This window comes from Colossoma macropomum, unplaced genomic scaffold, assembly GCF_904425465.1.
Source record: "Colossoma macropomum unplaced genomic scaffold, Colossoma_macropomum, whole genome shotgun sequence".
NCBI lineage: Eukaryota > Metazoa > Chordata > Actinopteri > Characiformes > Serrasalmidae > Colossoma > Colossoma macropomum.
In genome coordinates this window covers 41,930,896-41,950,541 of record NW_023494785.1, presented here as the reverse complement: position 1 = coordinate 41,950,541, position 19,646 = coordinate 41,930,896, and the positions used below count along the sequence as shown (strand labels likewise).

The 19,646-nt window shown below is 41.0% G+C and overlaps 1 protein-coding gene across 1 annotated transcript; it reads left to right on the top strand.

The window, feature by feature from the left end:
• Positions 1-481: 481 nt before the first annotated feature.
• leng8 (leukocyte receptor cluster (LRC) member 8) lies at positions 482-19,442 on the top strand. The gene is made up of 15 exons (XM_036595328.1): positions 482-838; positions 4,175-4,313; positions 7,871-8,026; positions 8,117-8,191; positions 8,650-9,076; positions 9,401-9,578; positions 9,813-9,983; positions 10,514-10,732; positions 10,849-11,010; positions 11,341-11,632; positions 12,036-12,137; positions 12,241-12,309; positions 12,412-12,541; positions 13,432-13,639; positions 13,999-19,442. The coding sequence occupies exons 1-15, from the start codon at positions 798-800 to the stop codon at positions 14,159-14,161; spliced, it is 2,532 nt and encodes an 843-aa protein (XP_036451221.1). The 5' UTR covers positions 482-797; the 3' UTR covers positions 14,162-19,442.
• Positions 19,443-19,646: the final 204 nt, after the last annotated feature.

The following is a 19,646-nucleotide window of genomic DNA, read 5'->3' as shown; positions in this document are numbered from 1 at the left end:
CATTTTGAGCATATAAGGGCTAAATGAGGCCCCAGTTGTGAAGTGTACTGTATTAATGTGCCAAGATTTGTAGATAATAATATCAACAACAATAATAATACTAATAATAACAACAAAACAGCAACAATAATAATAAGCTTTATTTGCATAGCACTTTTCATACACACATGCAGCTCAAAGTGCTTCACAGAAGACTAAAAGAAAAAAGAGATAAAGAGATCACGTGAATATAAAAGTGTGGGAAAATAAATAAAAATGAGTTCGCATAAAATAAACATTAGTAATACTAATAATAGTAATGAAATAACAGCAGTGATAGTAAAAAATTAAAAATAATTATTAAAAATGTAATAAAAGTAATCACTAGATTAAAAAAATAAATGCAGTATAGAAAAAAAGAAATATACATAGAATTTAAAAATGAAAATTATGAAATTTCTCTCCTCCAATCAGAGAAGAGGACGCGTTGACGTCATTCGAGTCACCGGCGACCATTTTGCAGTAGGTGTTGACTCGCAGTAACCGCCGTAGCTCTGGATCCGTTTTTCGGTTATGGCCTAAATATCAGTTAGTTTCGCGTTTGAAACGGGTCCATCCAGCAGTTTACACTGTTCTCCGTGTTGCAGTGTTGTGTTATTTCGGCGAAGGTGAAAAACTCCGTCTCCCGCTGTAGAAGCCGGAGCTGCGGAGCTTCTCTTGTCTGAGGAAAGCTAACTGGCTAATTAGCTTAGCTTAGCTTAGCTTAGCTCAGCTCGGCCGCCTCGGTTTCAGAGCGGCCTGAAAACTCTGGCACCAAAATGGCGACGAACGCGGCGCAGCAGGCCCCGACACCGAGCTGGTAAGATTATATTCCCTGTCTAGAAAAGACTGATGGACGGAGGCGGAGGTCTGCAGACGGGCTGCGTCACCGCTGCTTCACAAACCGGCCCTAGATGGGTTTGACTCGCTGAACCGGACTGTTCACTACCGGACGTGAGCAGCTCGGTTCAGTCCTTCTCGAAATGTCCTTCAGTAACGTTAGTGCGTTTTTACAGGTAGCGCTCTACATAAAACTGCAGGCAGGATTTTTTGATAGCCCAAATCACCTCATCAGAAAATAACCCCAGCGTTAAAAGTACAGCAAGTTAATACAGTAGTGTATTTTGATAGTCTAAATCGCCTCATCAGATAGAGGTGGGTGATTTAGCGATACCACAAGATACAGTCACGATGCACGATATATCACGATATTTCTTTTTCAGACATATGATCGATTGGAACCGAAAAAAGAATCAGAAGTGCAAGTACTTTCAAAAACTGTGAACATAATGATTTGTATTAAGCATGTGGTATATTGTGTTGCACAAAATCCAGTTAAACAGGACTAATTTTGCTCTTTTTGTAAAGAAACATGCAGTTGGTCAGTTATCTTCAAGTACTGACGTGTTGTATTGTGTGTTGTGACACAATTTATCACAATAACAATCATATTCTCTTCGTATTCACCTTCCATATTAGATTAAAAACACAGGTCACATATATTGTCGCTGAGCAATAGGACAATATTTGTTGTTATCGTGATAAATTACATCGGTATGTCACAGTATGCTTCTTCTAGCATATCCTGGATATCATCAGTGCTTAAAAAGCAACGCCCGACTGTGTTTTATTACGAAGAGAGCATCATTAGTCCTGTTTAATTGGATTTAGTGCAGGACAGTGTGTGAAATCCTGAATACAAGTAATTGGATTTGGAGTTTTTGTAGTATTTTTAAAAATGTGGCACTGTTTTGTCTGTTATAACTTATCAGATGTTAGAAATAATAAATATCGTGACACGCCGTGTATCATAACCTTGAGCCATGTTGTCCACCTCTAGCCTAAATCACCTTATCTGGGGGTAAGTAGGCAGTAATATTAAGAATAAATTGTTATAACTCCTGTTAAATATTAACGTTGGTGTAGTCTAAAGCTGGCTCAGGTGCACCGTGAAGGTAATAAAGTGGTGGGATTAAAATAATCTGCATTTGAGTATGAAACTCAGCAGAAGAAACATTTTGTATAGCTTCTTAGCAAGTTACTATCTTTAGCAGTGCTGGCCAACATAAGCTATCAGTTAAACCGTATTTTTACGAGTTGCCCACAACTTAAATTGCATGGAGATCGCACGATAAATGTATTTATTTAGTTAAGACACCTCATTTTAAATGAAAAATCCATCAACAAAATTCTGCATAAATCAGTGGTTACGATGTAAACAAAGTTATTTATATTGGCGTGAAATGGTTGATAGTAGAGACTCAGATACTGTGGTGGTGACAGGAACCAGGGGTCAGGAAATCTTAAATGCAAATGTAGACATTTTATTTATTACTCAAACTGACCAGTGAACGTACATGTGTGCATGTGTATATGTGAAAGTACACAGTGCTCTGCTTATAGTTCTCTGAAAATAGGTGTTAGGACAAAGTTTAATCTGAAATCTACCATAAAATACTGTCTCAGAAATCAGGAAGCATTATGTATTTCCTACCACCACCACTGGATAGTTCTGGCTTGGTACGCTTCTTTTTAAATGGGTGCAATTCCTTTTTAAAGCTGGCTGGAGACACCCAGCTAGTGGCAAAGTATATTTTAGCTGCATTAGAGCAGAAAAGACGTGCAAGCTGGTTTATTAGCACATACATTTGCAAAGCAAGCACTGATATGCAATCTGCATATGTGCTGGTACTGATACATAAACATTTTGAAAACACAGAAGGTGAAATCCAGCTGCATTAACAGAAAAAGAGTAACGTTTATTTCTACAGGTTACAAATCTAGTAAACTGAATAAAATGGAGATATTCTGTGTAAACGCCTAAACACTGCTTTTCCAGAGTAAAATAAATACACCATCAGATATCAGTCAAATCGGTCCGATGCTGATGATTTTCTTCAGTGCAGTTATCTGGTGATACCAGTATGATTCTGAGATATTCCCATAAGGACATAGTAGCTTAAACCTGTCTGTGACTTGTCTCTAAGGCTACGTTCACACAGCAGGTAAAAGTGGCCCAAATCTGATTTTCTCACCAAATCTGATTTTTTTTTCTTTGGCTGTTCACAATATTTTTTAAATGTGACCTGTATGTGACTTTAGTCTGAACAGAGCAGCTCCCAAACTGACCCGCATGCGCCAAGGACAATGCTTCACGTGGCTCGTCCAGAGATCAATCCTGACTATGAACAAAGGCCCGTCGCTCCCAAAGGATTCAGTTTCGTCAGCATCACAGGAGCCATCATGAAGTTCAGATGGCTGACAGCTCGGCTCATCACCCAGGATGTGTTCAAGCTCGCATTAAAAGGCGTGTTATTCAGCCGCGGTCACTTCTTTGGTTCGCGTCCTCGGATTCTTTAAACTTTGCTTTCACACTTTGAACTGTTTTCGGACGCTGCCGCCTCGCTCCTCTATGGCCATTTCTTTCGAAATCTCTTCAACCACGAAGAGATTGCGATGGTTTTTTTTTCGTACAGAAACATCAGCCTAAATGTTTGAGCTCACAGCAGGGCAATATGATGACGAATGTCGAGTAGGATTGATGTAAAAGTCGCATGAATTCCGATCTGGCTGTTCAGACTGAGTCGGATTTCCACAGATCGGATACCTATCAGATTTCAGTACCACATATGAAAGCGCCTTAAGTCGGAATTGAAAATGTCACATTTGATGCGTTTTTTTGCTCTATGTCACATATGAGGAAAAAGATCAGGTTTGGGCCGCTTTTACCTGCTACGTAAACGTGGCCTAACTTTGTTTTTTTGAGCTAACTTGAAGCTGAGCTTGCTTTTAATAAACATTTCTATGAATCCTGCTTCAGTTGTGCCCAAATCATGATATTTATGGTAAGAATTCAGGAAGCTGAGTCCAAAAGCGCATTACTACCTTTTTATTCTAATTAGTGTCTGCGTTTTTGTCAACATTTGGTATTTTAATTATTCTCATTGTTTTATTGGGATATTTAATGTACTAAAATGAAGTCGTGCATCGTTAGCAACATCCATGTGTGTAAAGTGATCTTAATGCGTCGTGTGTTTGAGCAGAAGGGTTAAGTAGATCAGGGTCTTGTTTTAAAATGCTGAAACTGGCTTGAAGATGCTAATTATAAATTGAGGTTACACTGTTAAATGAACTGTGGCTCATCTTTCATCTCCAGGGCTTATGGAGGCAGTTCTGCATCTGAGGCTCCTGTGCATGAAAACCCAGAGTGGGAGAAGGCCCGACAGGCCCTGGCCTCTATCAGCAAAAGCCAGAACTCCACCAAGACGTCACCAGCCAACCGCACCACCTCACAGGTTAGGCTAATCATGGGAATAGCAGGGCTGCACAATTATTGTTGTCATTGTTGGTAGCTCTCGCAATACTGAACATCATGGTCAATATTTGCATGTTGCAGTCATGGTGCAGTATGCAAATTGGTGCAAAGTGATATTGGTCAAATTTAATATAGCAATGTTTTCTGAATATAATTGGATCAGATTATCAGAAGTTTTTATTAATAAACGTAATGACCCTGTCCTTCCTCAGACCTGGTACTGTATGCTAAAACAATGGAAACTTGATAAAGCCTGTTTTGATTGGACCTTTTAGTTCTGGTTGCTCTTATCAAACCAAAGGGAACCTTAATCAGTATTGTGAACATTAACCAGATGGAAACCAGACCTGCAAAAAGGAAACTTATTGATGTGTTCATGGATTTAAGGCTTATTTCAAAACGTGTGAATGATGTAACCTTGTCTGGTTCTGGATACGATAAATAAAGTGCACAAGAAATAGTTCATTTTAAAAACTAAATGCAAACAGGACGACCACTGTTTCATGGATTCTGTATCACTGAGGTAATGCTCATTGTCTATCAGATATACAGGGTGATTCAAAAAGATTCATCCGATTTCAAAATGATTTATTTCACTTGTAAATCATTACAGAACAATGCAGTAAAGTGTAAATGGTTTAATTGAGCATAAAGTTTATTATGTAATTGTACAAGGTCTCAGTATGAACCTCCTCCAGCTGTACGGACAACATCAACGCCATAGTCAAATTCATCCCATACTGGATTGAGCATGTCGGGAGTCGCTGCACTCACGGCTCTTTCAGTGCGATTTCGGAGATCATCCAGTGTTGTGGAACCAACGCCAAACGCTCTGAGCTGCTGGAGCTTCACTGACCACGAAAATCACGCTGCACAGTTATGACGGATTCACTCTTATTGAAGTGGAGAACGCAGAACGCTTTCTGCTCAGGGGTCGCATCTCCTCTGACCGCCTCTTTTAATTGGTATGTGATTGGTTCCTGTGCGCCTCACGGTTGTAAAAATATGGACCTTTGAAATTGGATAAATCTTTTTGAATCACTCTGTATTTTGCAGAAATGTCACTAAAATTGAAAAGCAAAAACTGGAAAGTCTAACCAATATAAACATTTTGTGGCCAGTAAAGATTTTAAGGGGCTACAAAATCTGATAACCTGATCTGATGATGAAAATGATTTTAGATTTTTCTTAGTCTTAGTTAAACTGTGCTCTACTGACAGATTGATTGTGAATATTTAATTATCACATCTCAACTTTTTTTTGAAATTGTTTTTATTTTCTTTAGTTCTTTTTCTGTGCCATGACCATCCTGACCAATCACAGTTCCAATTGTTGTGGGAGTTTTGGTGAATCAAGGCATTAACATGTCCCAACAGAAATGATTTCGCTCAGAATAATGCAGGACAATCTTTAACTAAGTCATATTATTGATTAACCTGTATGTTTTAATATATTTAGTGGCGTATAATAAATCATGGCAATGTTATTTTTGTAATCCAGATCATGTTGTGTTGCTACTTGAGGCAGTTGCATTGTGCCTTACAATATATTATAATGCATTGGTTAACTCTCACATATTTTTATTTGAAGTTAAAGCACTTTTGCACCAATGTTTTTTTTTACCGAAAAGGAAAAAAAACAGACAACCACATGACTTGCCTGAAGAAGCAGTGGAAAACAACATACTTAATAGTACTTATGTCTTCTGTCAGCAAATTGTTTAATATTGGCTCTCACATTGTTTGATAAATAGGAAATGGTCGTTGTGTCATGTATGCTAATGTTAGATTTACAGAAGTGAGCGTGATTGCCTGATTCTGCTAATGAAGCGAAACCATTTGGTCAACTTCTCCATAAGAGACTGATTGCTTAAGCAATATCACTTCTCAGGACATTAACTCAGGATATGAGTTATTTTAATTCCGTTCAAAACAAAAGATCTTATTTTAAGTGTGGCTTTTGTGTCTTAAGTCGCTTTTGTCTGCCAAGGCTATTAAGCTGGTCGGCAGTATGGTAAAAATATAACATCACAATAGTTAAAGACATTTTAGTTGTACGTAGTATGTATCATGGCATTTAATTGTTGGAAAGTACAATACCTGTCAGAAAAACAGCAATACGACTGTAAAAAAGGGCACAGGAAGTAGGAAAAATCCAATAATTGGTAAAAAATACACATATATATATATATATATATATATATATATATATATATATATATATATATATATATATATATATATATATATATATATACCAATTATTGGATTATAAAATAAGATGGGCATAATGAGTTGACGCCCAGTCAGCTAATTGTTACTATGCAGTTGGTGGTGGTTTAGTTAGTTTACTTGTTGTTATTCACTATTCTGGAAGTGGTGACAAAGCCCATGATTGCTCAGAAAAGGGTATTGAGACATCATTTATGACAAAAATTATAAACAGGGTGATTTAAAAAGATTCATCCGATTTCAACACGCCATATTTTTACAACCATAAGGCGCCTAGGAACCAATCACACACCAATTGAAAGAGTGGGTCATAGGAGATGCGACCCCTGAGCAGAAAGCGTTCTGCGTTCTCCACTTCAATAAGAGTGAATCCGTCATAACTGTGCAGCGTGATTTTCGTGGTCAGTGAAGCTCCAGCAGCTCAGAGCGTTTGGCGTTGGTTCCACAACACTGGATGATCTCCGAAATCGCACTGAAAGAGCCGTGAGTGCAGCGACACCCGACATGCTCAATCCAGTATGGGATGAATCTGACTATGGTGTTGATGTTGTCTGTACAGCTGGAGGAGGTTCATACTGAGCACTTGTACAATTACATAATAAACTTTATGCTCAATTAAACCATTTAAAGTCTACTGCACTGATCTGTAATGATTTACGAGTGAAATAAATCATTTTGTAATCAGATGAATCATTTTGAATCACCCTGTATTGCCCACCATCATCAAAGGCATAACTAATAAATTAGGGCTGTGAAAATCAACTGCCTGGTAGATTAGGAAGCAACAACATACTTTCAGTGGTACAAGAATACTTTGCATCCTGAAAATAAAACTTCTGGGCAGGTCTAGAACACCATCCAGGATGTAGGCATAAAGATGTCAAAGACAACTGTAAATAAATCAGGACGACATTTATAAATAAAAAAATAGCACAAGTCTGGAGGATTTACCTCAATATGCAGCGTAGAACATGCTGTGAAACCTGAGCAGTTCTGTAAAGTCTTAGGGACAGATGATATAATTAACCTGTAGCAGAGTAACTGTAAGAAGAAAGTGTGATCAAAGTGAGGATCTGCTCATGAACCAGAGCAAAAACAGCCCATCCGTGAAACATGGTGGCGGTTGTGCCATGTATGGCTGCCAGTGGAAACTGATCACTTGGCTATTATTGTATTATTGTAATTTTATTTATGTTATCAATGATTTGTGGTAGTGTTTGTTTTAGTGATATCAGAAATACACCTATGATGTGAATGGGATGATGGGAACTCTGTGGGATTAATGATATTTTGTTTTAATTTTTAGGCTGGGCAGTACCAGACAGCAGTGACTGACTCTTCTGCAATGCAGCAGCAGCAGCAGCAACAACAACAACAACAGTACTATCCATGGTACCCACAGAACCAGCAACAGTACCCAGGATACGCGTACCCTTACTACAACTACTACCCTATGCCTCCGGTAAATTTTAATTGCGTTGATTGCGTTGACCCCATAATAAACTGGGGCAAAACATATGCTGACCTAGAATATTTGTGTATTTTTTGTTAGTATGGAGGCGGGTATCCCCCGGCTCAGTATGGTGTTCCAGGACCTTACATACCACCGACAACCCCTACTGGACAGGTAAAAAAAAATCACACCACATTGATGTTTAAAAAAAAATATTATTTTGTTTTTAATATTTATTTATTATTTTTTAAGGGTTGTTTGTGGTATACATTGTATATGCTAAAGAATAATTAATACTACCGGTACTAGACAACTTTTAATACGGTGAAGAGCCAAAATCTGTTTGTTTGTTTTGGTATATCTTATTTGTTTGTTTGTTTTTGGTATCTCATGATATTGTCCACATAGTAAGAATATTGTATATGCAGTGGTAAGCCAAAATGTCTGCTTTTCTATATATTGTTGTTTTTTTTTCCTTCATTTTTAAATTTTTGCTATATTGTGGTAAAAGTTCCATCTTTAGTGTTATTGTCCAAGTAGTCTAAAAGATGATGATTTTAGCAGTGAGAAAGCATGAATTGTTTGGTCATTGTATTGACCTATTATGTAATGTATTAATATCCCCCCCTCAGCCTCCGGCCATGCCCATGATGGAGGAGCAGTCCTCCAGTTACTCGTCTGAACCCCAGCCACCGCCACCCGCTGTACCCCAGCCCCCCCCACAGAGCCCCACCTCATCTGACCAGCCCCCTCCCCCACCACCCCCGCCCATACCACCCCCACCCAATGCCCAGTACCCCCCACCCCCCTCCCAAACCCCCTACAATCCAAACGGTGCCCTACCCTACAGCCCCACTGACTCCAACCCCATGAGGGGCTATAATCATGGGCAGCCTAGGCCAAGTTACCAGGGTTACCAGCCTCCGGGTTACCCGCCTCCACCGCAGCTGGGTCCAGGGCAGGGCCCCTATGGAGGAGCTGGCAGAGGAGACGGCAATAAGAAACCCAACAATACAAATATGAACAAGGGTGGTCAGCAGCTGTGGAACCGTATGAAACGTAAGTATGTTTGAGTTCATTAGGGCTCCACAGAATGGACAATATACCATATCATGATTGTATTGCAAGGCTGGGTAGTACCTGAGGCTGCTGTAAGTGCAGTGTTGCCCCCGCCCCATACTGTAATAATGAATAGCAGACCGCTTAGTGTCCAGGCCAAGGATTCATGAAAAATGATTTTACTGTGAGATACTGTACATTTCTGTGATATACTTTTTCTAGATGATGCACATGCTAGCACTTCTGATTACGATAATAATGACCATAATGATCAGACTGGTTTATTACTGCTTGGAGAACTCTTAATCTTTTCTTAACCTACAGAGGCTCCTGGAACTGGTGGTGTGAAGTTTAACATCCAGAAACGCCCATATGTGATGGCCAATCAGAACTTTCCCCCTGGCGAACAGCCGCCTGGCTTGGCTACTTCCACGGCAGCCACCACCGGGACCTCAGCATCTTCAGCAGCAACAACTTCCACTGCAGGAGCTGCTCAGGCAGGGTGAGTCTACACCTGTTGCAATATGCCTTTTGGTATACTTAAAACACAGTGGTTAACTCTTGATAGGAAATTGAAGATTGCACTGAAAAGAATACTTTTATTTTGCCAAAATATTTGCATTTGTCAGGTGATTATGGATACCTTGATTCATCAAAACATCCACAGAGCAGGATTGTGGTAAAAGCTTCAGTGGGCTGAGAGGGGCGCTAAAGATGTGGTTTGTTTTGTATGTAGCCCTCAGGACTGGCCTCAGGCCATGAAGGAATATGTGCAGCGTTGCTTTGCGGCCTGCGAGACAGAAGAGGACAAAGACCGCACAGAGAAGGTGTTGAAAGACATTCTGCAGAGTAGGCTGCAAGATGGCTCTGCCTTCACTATTGACTGGACACGAGAACCACTACCAGAGTGAGTTGCATGTCTTTGTTTTGCTGTTGTGGTTATGCATTTTCATTTAGGGCTGGGTAATATGACAGGGCTATTGCTGTTACGATAAATTATATCACAGTACAGTCTTCACATTGTACCGTGGTTATAGTCAGTATTTATAGAAAACTAAACTACTGAATGTTTAATAAAAAGTAGATTAAGACCAATTATGGAGAGCCATTAAACAGTCAGTGTATACCAGCCTAATGGAAAGGTTGCAGGACTATAATACTCTCATTATAATTATCTTATTTGTTTTCTTTCTTAAATAGCTTATTTTTGCAAGTGTTCCACAACAACTCAGATGTCCCTTTTGAAATGTGGCATTTCTGTTTTGCTGATTTTGTTTTGTCTGTTCCAACTTGCTCTTAGGACAGGCGAAATGTCCTGATACATATTGTGTACCGTGAATAATAATGATATTTGGTTTGGCCGTATCGCCCACCATTGCTGCTTTTCCTATGTCATACTTTTAAAGAAGAGAAATTAATCATACTCTTTTTCTGCAGCGTGAAGCCCAGACAGTCTCGCTGGGAGGCCATTCCTCAGCGCTCGCAGGAGAACGCCAGTGGTCGAGGTGGAGCCACCCGAGGCAGGGGCGGGGCCAGACTGGGTAACTATAGAAATGTGTTTTCTCAGAGAAGCCCTTCCTCAAGCTCTTCCCGTTCCTCGTCACGATCGCCTTCCCCTCACAGCCGTCACAGAGACAGGAGTAGACACCGCCGCAGGTAATAAACCTACAGGCATATAGACAATAACACTGCAAGCTAAGCTTTCAGTCACAGAAATCTCTGGAGAGATGATGGAGCTTGTGGTTGATTGGAGGTTTGTGTTATGCACACAGCGACTCTGGCTCCCAGTCAGATAGCAGCATGTCCAGCGACCTCTGGCCTGTCTCTCGTCGGCAACAGCGGGCCGGACGAGGCCGAGGGGAAGAAAGAGATCGAGGGAGGGGAGGAGGAGAGAGAGGCAGAGGAAGAGGAGGAAAAGGAAACCGAGGGCGCAGGTGAACAATTTACTCCATTTTAGTGACCAAGATGGAACGATTTGGCTTCACATTTGTCTTAACGAGGTTTTAAGTTCGCAAACTGTAGTGCAAGTCTGGAGCCCTCACTGCTTATGCTTTATACAGCATTTAATTATTTTGTTCTTAGCTGTTACTGTAGGCATTGCTGTCAAGGCACAATGTGTTAAAGCTGCTTCCATAATAGATCAGTCTCGAAGCCGAGGTTAAGTTGCATGTAAAAATAGATATGACAGTCTCCGGGGTGGCAATGACTGGCTGTGCAGTTTCAGTCGTCCTGTTGAACCCTGTGTTCTTCTCACCCTTTGTTAGGAACATGGATGACCCTGGTAGTGGCATTGGTAAGAAACGAAAGGGAGGCAACGCAGGCTTGGATTTCCACGACCCGAACCGCGAGGCGAAGAAGCAAAGCCGAGCTGCGCGTTTCCACACCAAACGCACTGAGCCTCTGGTACTGAACATCAACGCCTTCGACCTTCCAAATGGCACCCAAGAGGGGCTCAGCTGGGAGGACTGCCCCATTGTGGGAACCTGCCAGGAGATCACCAAAAACTACCTGCGCCTCACCTGCGCTCCAGACCCTTCCACAGTCAGACCTGTTCCTGTAAGTGTCTTAGCGTAGCCGCATCAAAACATTTCACTGTTCTTGTGTATTTTGTGAAGCATGAGTTTCAACTAGCGATTTCTTTTTTTTTTTTTTAAGTTGAATATCAACTATTATTTGAAAAATTCAAGTCATGCCACCTGCTGTTTCCTCTAGTTTGTCCTGTCACAGCACTACGGTCATTGAAAGTTCCATCTGTAGTGTATTGCAATATCTGAATGACCCTGTATAACATATGAATGTTGTAGAGCTCTTTTGCTTAAATAAACAATGCTTCAGTCAGCTGTTCTGGTAATTGCGAAGGCTGTTCTGTGCCTGTGTGAAGAGTTTTTTGTATTGAAAGGCGGTACACATTAGGATTGTTCATGCAGTGTGCGCTCAGTGGTGTATTGTTGTGTTTCAGGTATTGAAAAAGGCTCTGACTGCAGTGAAGGCTCACTGGAAGACTAATCAGGATTACCAGTACGCCTGTGAACAGATGAAATCAATACGACAGGACCTCACTGTGAGTAAAGCTCAGTAACTTCCTTACAGCCCTAAATGCGAAGCTCTATGCTGCTTTGTTTCTGTTTCTGTCTTCGTATTCTGATGTTAAATCTTCCTCTCAGGTGCAAGGTGTGCGAACGGACTTCACGGTGGAGGTCTACGAGACGCATGCGCGTATTGCACTGGAGAAGGTATGTTGTCTTCTCTCATTCATAGATGAGAGTAAATTTGTGTCCAAGCTATGTTCTCACATTGAGTGTAACGTGACTGTTGTGCTCGCTGTGTATTGGCAGGGAGACCACGAGGAGTTCAACCAGTGCCAGACGCAGCTGAAGGCACTTTATAAGGACTGCCCGTCGAGCAACGTGGGAGAATTCACCGCCTACAGACTACTGTACTACATCTTCACTAAAAACTCTGGAGGTACTTTGTCTCGTCTGCCAGTTTTTTTTCAGGCATCAATCTTTCCAGCCTCTCCTGTTTTTCTTGCTTAACAATTCCTTGTATACAGACAGGTGACAAATTAAAGAAAAAAACCTGAATAAATTGTGCCAGGAGCTTCAAGACTGCTCAACTAGTCACTCTTTCCTAATAAGATAAGATAATTCTTTATTAGTCCCACAGTGGGAAAATTCTCAGTGTTACAGCAACAAAGGGATAGCAAGGCACTCAAGAAAAGAGAAGAGAATTAACAAGCAAGTAATTAACCTTGTTAATTGCTTAATTATATAGTTACTTGCTACTTTATATACAGAACTAAAAAAAATAGATAAAAATAAGATAAATATAAACTCTGTCCTTCACACAGGTTAACAATATAAAGGATTATAAATAAATAAAAGCTGTTTTTTTCTTATTTTTTTATAAAAGATATTTACACTGTAAGGATATTTTAATGGATATATATAATGGAACTTTCACCAAAGTGACATCAGCGTTTAGCTCTCTGGGAAAGATGAATGTAAAAATGATATGAAAAAAAAAATGTTATGAAGTCTGAAGTCACTGGATCTTAACCCAGTTGAATACCTTGGCAAGAATCCATCCATTATAGTTCCAAAGACATGTAGAATCCATGTAAAGGTGCGCTGAATCTGTTCTGGCAGACACTTCACTGTTTTTTTTTCTTTAATTTGTCAAAACTGTATAAGACCACTTGACACTGACTGCAGTCAGTACCGTGTAGCAGTGTCAGCTTTTCCATTGTTGTATTTCACACTGGTACTAACCAGTTCCACCCATCGTGACTAAATTAAGATTCCATGCAGTATGTCATGCGCTCAGCCCTCATCAGTTTCCCTGTTTTCTCTCAGACTTGACCACCGAGTTGGTGTACCTCACCCCCGAACTCCGCGAGGATGAGTGCGTGTCTCATGCTCTCGCGCTCCGTGCTGCCTGGGCGCTTGGAAACTTCCACCGCTTCTTCCAGCTGTACAAAAGAGCGCCACGCATGGCTGCTTACCTCATTGACAAGTTTGTGGAGCGTGAGAGGAAGTTAGCGCTGGGGGCCATTTTCAAAACGTGAGTGCAGATTACAGGGAGAGACTGGAATTTTGAGATGGGACAGTAGGTGTTGATAATTTGGCAATTTTATCGTTGCAGTGTTAGTGGTTTTGAGTCCCAAACCTGTCCATGTCAGGGCTGGTGTGGCTGCAGGTTTTCACTTGAGGACAACTGATTAAACAAGTGGAATCAGGTGTGCGTCTGCAGCCACACCAGGGCTTTGTGGATAAGATTGGTGACCCCTGGTCTCGCCCAACTAAAGTTTTGCACCGAGACAGTGATTGGCACTTATATGATTGGCAATAATATGTATGGAAAATCCTACAATATGTTTGACTTTCTTTCTCTTCTCTCTGTCTTCTTCTGCTCTTCCACAGGTTCAGGCCCTCTGTGCCGGTGGAGTATGTGCAGTCCAGCCTGGCCTTTCCTTGTTTAGATACATGTTTGGCCTTTCTGACTGGGCTTGGGGTTACGTTTACCCCCTCAGACCCCAGCAAGATAGACTGCAAAGCCAGCTCAGCTTGTCTGACCACTTCATAGAAGGGACAGGGAAGGGGAGGATAATTTGATAGGCGAGACATAAGGGACCATATATCTGCTCAGCACAGCCATCCAAACTCAGTTTAGAGGGAGATGATATTGTATAGCAATGACTAGATTTATATTTATATTCTTATAACTCTTATAGAGCGTGACTTGCACACAGAAATGGACTGTAAACACACAGTAACTTAGTTGCCAGTGCCACAGTATGATTTTCGCTGAGTTACACACACTTGGAACCTCAGAATTTTTAAACATTAGGAGAGAACTTGCCCACACACAGTAGAAGCGCCTTCATTGGCTCAGTAGGTGTAGACCATCTTCAGCTGTCAGAGGATTTTAGGACAGGTTGAAGGGAAGTTTCTGGGTGTCCCGTTTCCTAGCCTTCAAAAATCATTTTGAAGCTAACAGTGTTCTGTGTTCTCATGTTTTTTTCTCCCCTCAAGCTAACAGCCTCAGAGAAGCTCATGTGAAGAGAAAAGCCCTCAAAACCAAAGATGTCAAGAAAAAAAAAGCCTCTGATGAAGTTTTCTTCATCTTCCAAGCATCCTGATCGTCTAGTCAAGACAAAGACGCCTGCTGGAAGTTTTCTGCTCCATACAAAGTAGTCTCCTTCGATGAACTTTTGCTTTGCTTTTCATCACAGAGCTGAGCCCGGTGTGAAGAGGATGGTTTGTATGCCTGTTGTCTGCATTGTACGAATATCGGAGAAGCTTCGGAAAAGTTGGTATCTTCAGAGTCTAAAGGTATGGACTTAGAAAGATGGCGTCTGCAGGATGTTAGCCTACTCTGGCCAAGCGTTAGTGCTTCAAAGCCTCATCAGCAAAGCCCTCTACCTTTCCACGTCGCCCCCAAACCCCTCAGTTTACCCCCCCACGTCAACACATGCACACACCAGAATCTGGCCTTCACCGAATCCACTAAATTCAACACCCAGAGAAGCATAGCTCAGTGAATCGGCTGCAACCAAGCGAAAGACTTGAGTCGTGCGGATATAGAGCTATCTCCAGTGCAGTTCTGCAGCCTGTTCCAGTCTTAGGGCCACTTAGGAAGACCAACATCAGCTATACCTTGAAGATTAAGGTCCCCTTCAACATCATCATGCAGATATTACGGAGTTACCCAACATCATGGATGACGGCGCTTCAGTCAACCAAAACAAGGCAGCCTCAGAATGTGGCAAGTGCAGTTCCAGCGCGTTCCACCAGATGGCGGCGACAGCATCATTGTCTCATCTCGTCTCTGTGGTGGGCTGCTGCTTCTGTCCGATCAGGAGCTGGCAGTGTGTATGGGTTTGTATTCTTGTGTGATCTTGCCTCATCAGCGTCCACCGTGACCCTGGGCACGTATGTATGGCTGGTAAGAAATAAAGAGACTCCGCTGTTTGGAAGGAGCAAGATTGAACAGCAGGAGATGTTCTACTGGGTTTTTATTGGCATTTGATTGGATGCCATGCAGAATAAAGTCAAGTATATTGTCTAATATGATCTGAGAGATGGTGACTCTGTCGAGAAATGTTTTGCTTAGCAGCAGACACTAAATTCAGTTGCCAAAAATGAGTGTCTACCAAAGAACAAATTGTCCGTAAATTGAAAAAATGATTGTAATGGGTCTAGAAAGCTTGAGTACAACTCGTGAATTTGAGCTAGGCTTGTTCCCCACCATTGTTTAACCTGAAAGAGTTCCAGGTGAAGATCCTTTTAAAGACACTTAAGTTCCTGTGTTTTGCAGTATTGGTCTCAGGGTCAGCAGAATACAGACTTATACACAAGATACCCTTAATTTTTCTAGTTTTGCAATTGAAACAGTATTGGCAGAGCTTGATGCAAAGTATTGAGGCGTAGCACGAACGCTTGTGGTCAGAAACTAAGCAGAGATGGTTCCCATTCTTGTATCCCCAACTCCTCTTCAGGTGAAGCATTGACTTCTGTGGTAATGTAAATACTGTACAGATTAGATGAGCAAATTTCCCTGTTTACAATGGTAAGTGTGATTCTGATCTGATGCAGGCAGTTTTTTAAATGGACTCTAACTTTGGGCACTTGGTGCATATTTTTTGATGTGAATATGTAAAAGTTGTACATTTGAAAAGCTACTAAATATGTCCATGAATTTCCTGTTCCTGTGCTTAGTGATAAGAGTAATGCAAAAGGCTTGATAATTGTTTTTTTTAACCCCCTCCAAGTTTGTATTGTATAACACCAAATCTTTTTCTTGTGTGCTTTAGGAATTCAGATCATACCCCCATTCTTTTTTTCATCAGCATTTTTCTCTTCATTTTATTTTATTGCTTTTTGATTTGTTTGTTTACTTTCACATCTTCAGCTTCCCTAAAAAACACCATCGATTTAACTTGTCACTTCAGGAGCAACTAAAACCTTTAGACAAGAGAAAGATTTGGTTTAAGTACTGTTTCCACACTCGTTAAGACCCTTTTTTGGATAGACGCTTAACTCATTTCTCTCAAATCGGTGCAGTGATGATGGTATTTTTTGAAATAGTGGCTTTTCTTTATTTGGCTTTAATAGCATTATTAGCAGTTTGGTCATATTAACTGGTGTGTTTTGTTTCAGTACTTACTCTTAAAAGTAGAGTTGCCAAAAGGATTCTTTGCATCGTTCCATAGAGTAATGCTTTTATGCTTCCCATTAAAAAAGGTTTTTTTTTTTTATGGGAAGCATAAAGTACTGTTCTGCTTCAGAACAGTACTTGTCCTCATTAGATGATCCATATTTTTGCTCCAACCCAGCTTGCAGCACATAAGGATTGAGCAAGAAACCTAGGGCTAGTTTCAGAACCGCTGCTTTAGCGAACCATTTCTGGAAGTAAGATGCTTGATTTGGAAGAACCTTTTTAAACTTTAAAGAACCTCCACATAATTTGAAGTTTCAAGGTAGAACTTGGTAGAAATTGGTGTAGAACCTTTACGTTATGTCAAGGTATTTGGAAACCCTCTAAACAATGGTTATCAAACTGGTTTTCAGGGACCCTCAGATCGTCCAAATCTTTTGCTCTGTACGGACTTGGAATTGAGTGAAATGTGGGCCCCAAGGACCAGTTTGAGAACTGTTACTTTATAAGGTTCCTCTGACTCACAAATATCTTTTAAGCATGGTTCTTTAGGGCAGTGGTTCTCAAATTGGTCCTCGGGTCCCCCCAGATAGTCTACATTTTTTCAACCCCAGCTCACAACACGTAGAGAGAGAAGAAAAATTTGGATGCTCTTGGAGGACCCGAGGACCAGCTTGAGAACCATTACTTTAAAAGGTTCTTCACACTCAAATCTCGTCCAGTCGTGGTTCTGAAGCTGGTCCTCAGAGACCCCCCCCAGATGGTCCACATTTTTGCTCTATATGGAGTTGAGACTGAGTGAAATGTGGGCCTCAAGGACCAGTTTGAGAACTGTTACTTTATAAGGTTCCTCTGGCTCACAAATATCTTTTAAGCATGGTTCTTTAGGGCAGTGGTTCTCAGATTGGTCCTCGGGTCTCCCCAGATGGACATTTTTTCAACCCCAGCTCACAACACGTAGAGAGAGAAGAAAAATTTGGATGCTCTTGGAGGACCCGAGGACCAGCTTGAGAACCATTGCTTTAAAAGGTTTCTCAAACTCACATCTTCCCATCATGGTTCTTTAGGGCAGTGGTTCTCAAACTGGTCCTCAGAGACCCCCCCAGATGGTTCACATTTTTGCTCCAGCCCAGTTTTGGACTGTCTTGGGGGACCTGAGGACTGGTTTGAGAACCACTGCTTTAGGAAACCTAGTACTTCTATGGTGAAGCTCAAAGAACCCTTCGTGGCAGCTTTAGCTTTAAGAGTGTAGATGGTCTCCATCTGCCTGCAAACCTGTTTTGTAGCATTTAACAAGAAATTTTGGTTTGGTTTCATGCTTTGTTCCCTGTTCTGAGTTTAACTTGCTTGTTTGTTCTTTATAATATTTCAGATTCTGATTTGACCACTTTTTTCGTTTTTTTTTGTTGTTTGTTTGTTTTTTTTTGATGGTCTCCTGTGAATGAGCCAGTTTGTTATTGAGAATTCTGAAGAATGTTGTGACCCCTTTCTTCTTTATCTTAAATCTCTTTCACCTTCTGTATCTCATTACCAGATTTCTCTTTTTGTCCTTGCAGTCATGCATAATTGGAGCTAAGCGAGGGATGAAAAAGATGAAAACATGAGAGGAAACTCGCATCCAGAGCTGAGCTGGACGCTGGGAAGTGGGCACTGTGAGCCGCCACAAGCATAAATAATGAAATGCTTTCTTACTCCAGTATTGCGATGATTGTTTCAGATTAATCGAAGCCTTAAACAGAGTTTTGTGTTATTTTTTTTTAAACATACTGTAATTATGCTTCAGATAAGGTTGAGATTCTTCAGTGTGAAATGTAAACATGAATGTTGATGTTAAGGTTTCTGGACAGATTGGTATGTTTAGATGTGTGGTTCCCTCTTGTCCTCACGACTGTGTAATGCTCGACTGGACATTGGTCGTGCGAGCATTATAGAGTCTATAGCTTTTCTCTCTCTCTGCAGCTCGTTTAGGGCACGAGACACATCTGAACATACCAATATCCTAAATTATTCCAGCTTTTACTGATTTCCAGATGAATGTAATATTTCCTTGGTTTAAATTGCTCCCATTAACAGTTGCCCTCCTCCCTAATCGAATTGTTTTTTTTTCCTCCCTTGAGAATGTATGTTTAATATTTCCAGTCATATTTGCCAGTAACTGATTGTACAGCTCGTTTTGAGTACTTCTAATTGCCCCCCATCCCTCTCTGTAAATGTGGCTTGTGCTGTTTTTCCTCTCCTGCTTTTTCTGACCGCTTTCTCTTCGTTTCTTTAGTACCAGTTTTTTAGTTCTTTAATTGGACCCCTTTTCCTCTCACTCCTTCACTCGTCATTGGTTGAGTTTCCTGGTCTAGTTTTCATTCTTTGTCTCTTCTTTTCTATACTTTTTCTTTCCCTCTTTCTGTCCTCCCTTCCTCATCCTTCCTTCCATCCTCTCTCTCACTTCCTTCCCTCTCCTCCTTCTCTGTGTTTTATATGATGAATATGTACTGGTTGTGATGGCTGTGTTTGTGGTCTGTGCCGGGTCGTAAGTATTCCCACAGCAGCGGCTTTGCCCCTCCGGCTTCTCTTCTAGCTCTAAACTCCTTAACATCCTAATGTCGGCCCTGAGCTTCAGCTCACATCAGGATCTGTGATCTGACTTTTGTATATTCATAACTGTACATACTGAACCTTCTCTCGAGAATATAATAAATAGGAATGAATAAGTCTTGGATGTGTGTGGATTTTGTCAACTCAAAAAAGATGGTTCTTCAAGGGTTCTTCAGTGAAGGCGGAAAAGGTTCTTTACAGCAAACTGGTTCTGCTGTAGAGCAGTGCTCCTCATACTGGTTCTCATTAGATGATTAATATTTTTGCTCCAACTTTTAACACATGAGGCTTGAGCAAGGAAATAAGGACCAGCTTGAGAACC

Excerpts from the sequence above, each read along its gene's own strand:
- leng8 (XM_036595328.1), top strand. The coding sequence starts at position 798 with ATGGCGACGAACGCGGCGCAGCAGGCCCCGACACCGAGCTG. Across the intron at positions 8,192-8,649 it reads CGACAACCCCTACTGGACAG|CCTCCGGCCATGCCCATGAT; the intron begins GTAAAAAAAAAT and ends TCCCCCCCTCAG. Across the intron at positions 9,984-10,513 it reads ACACGAGAACCACTACCAGA|CGTGAAGCCCAGACAGTCTC; the intron begins GTGAGTTGCATG and ends CTTTTTCTGCAG.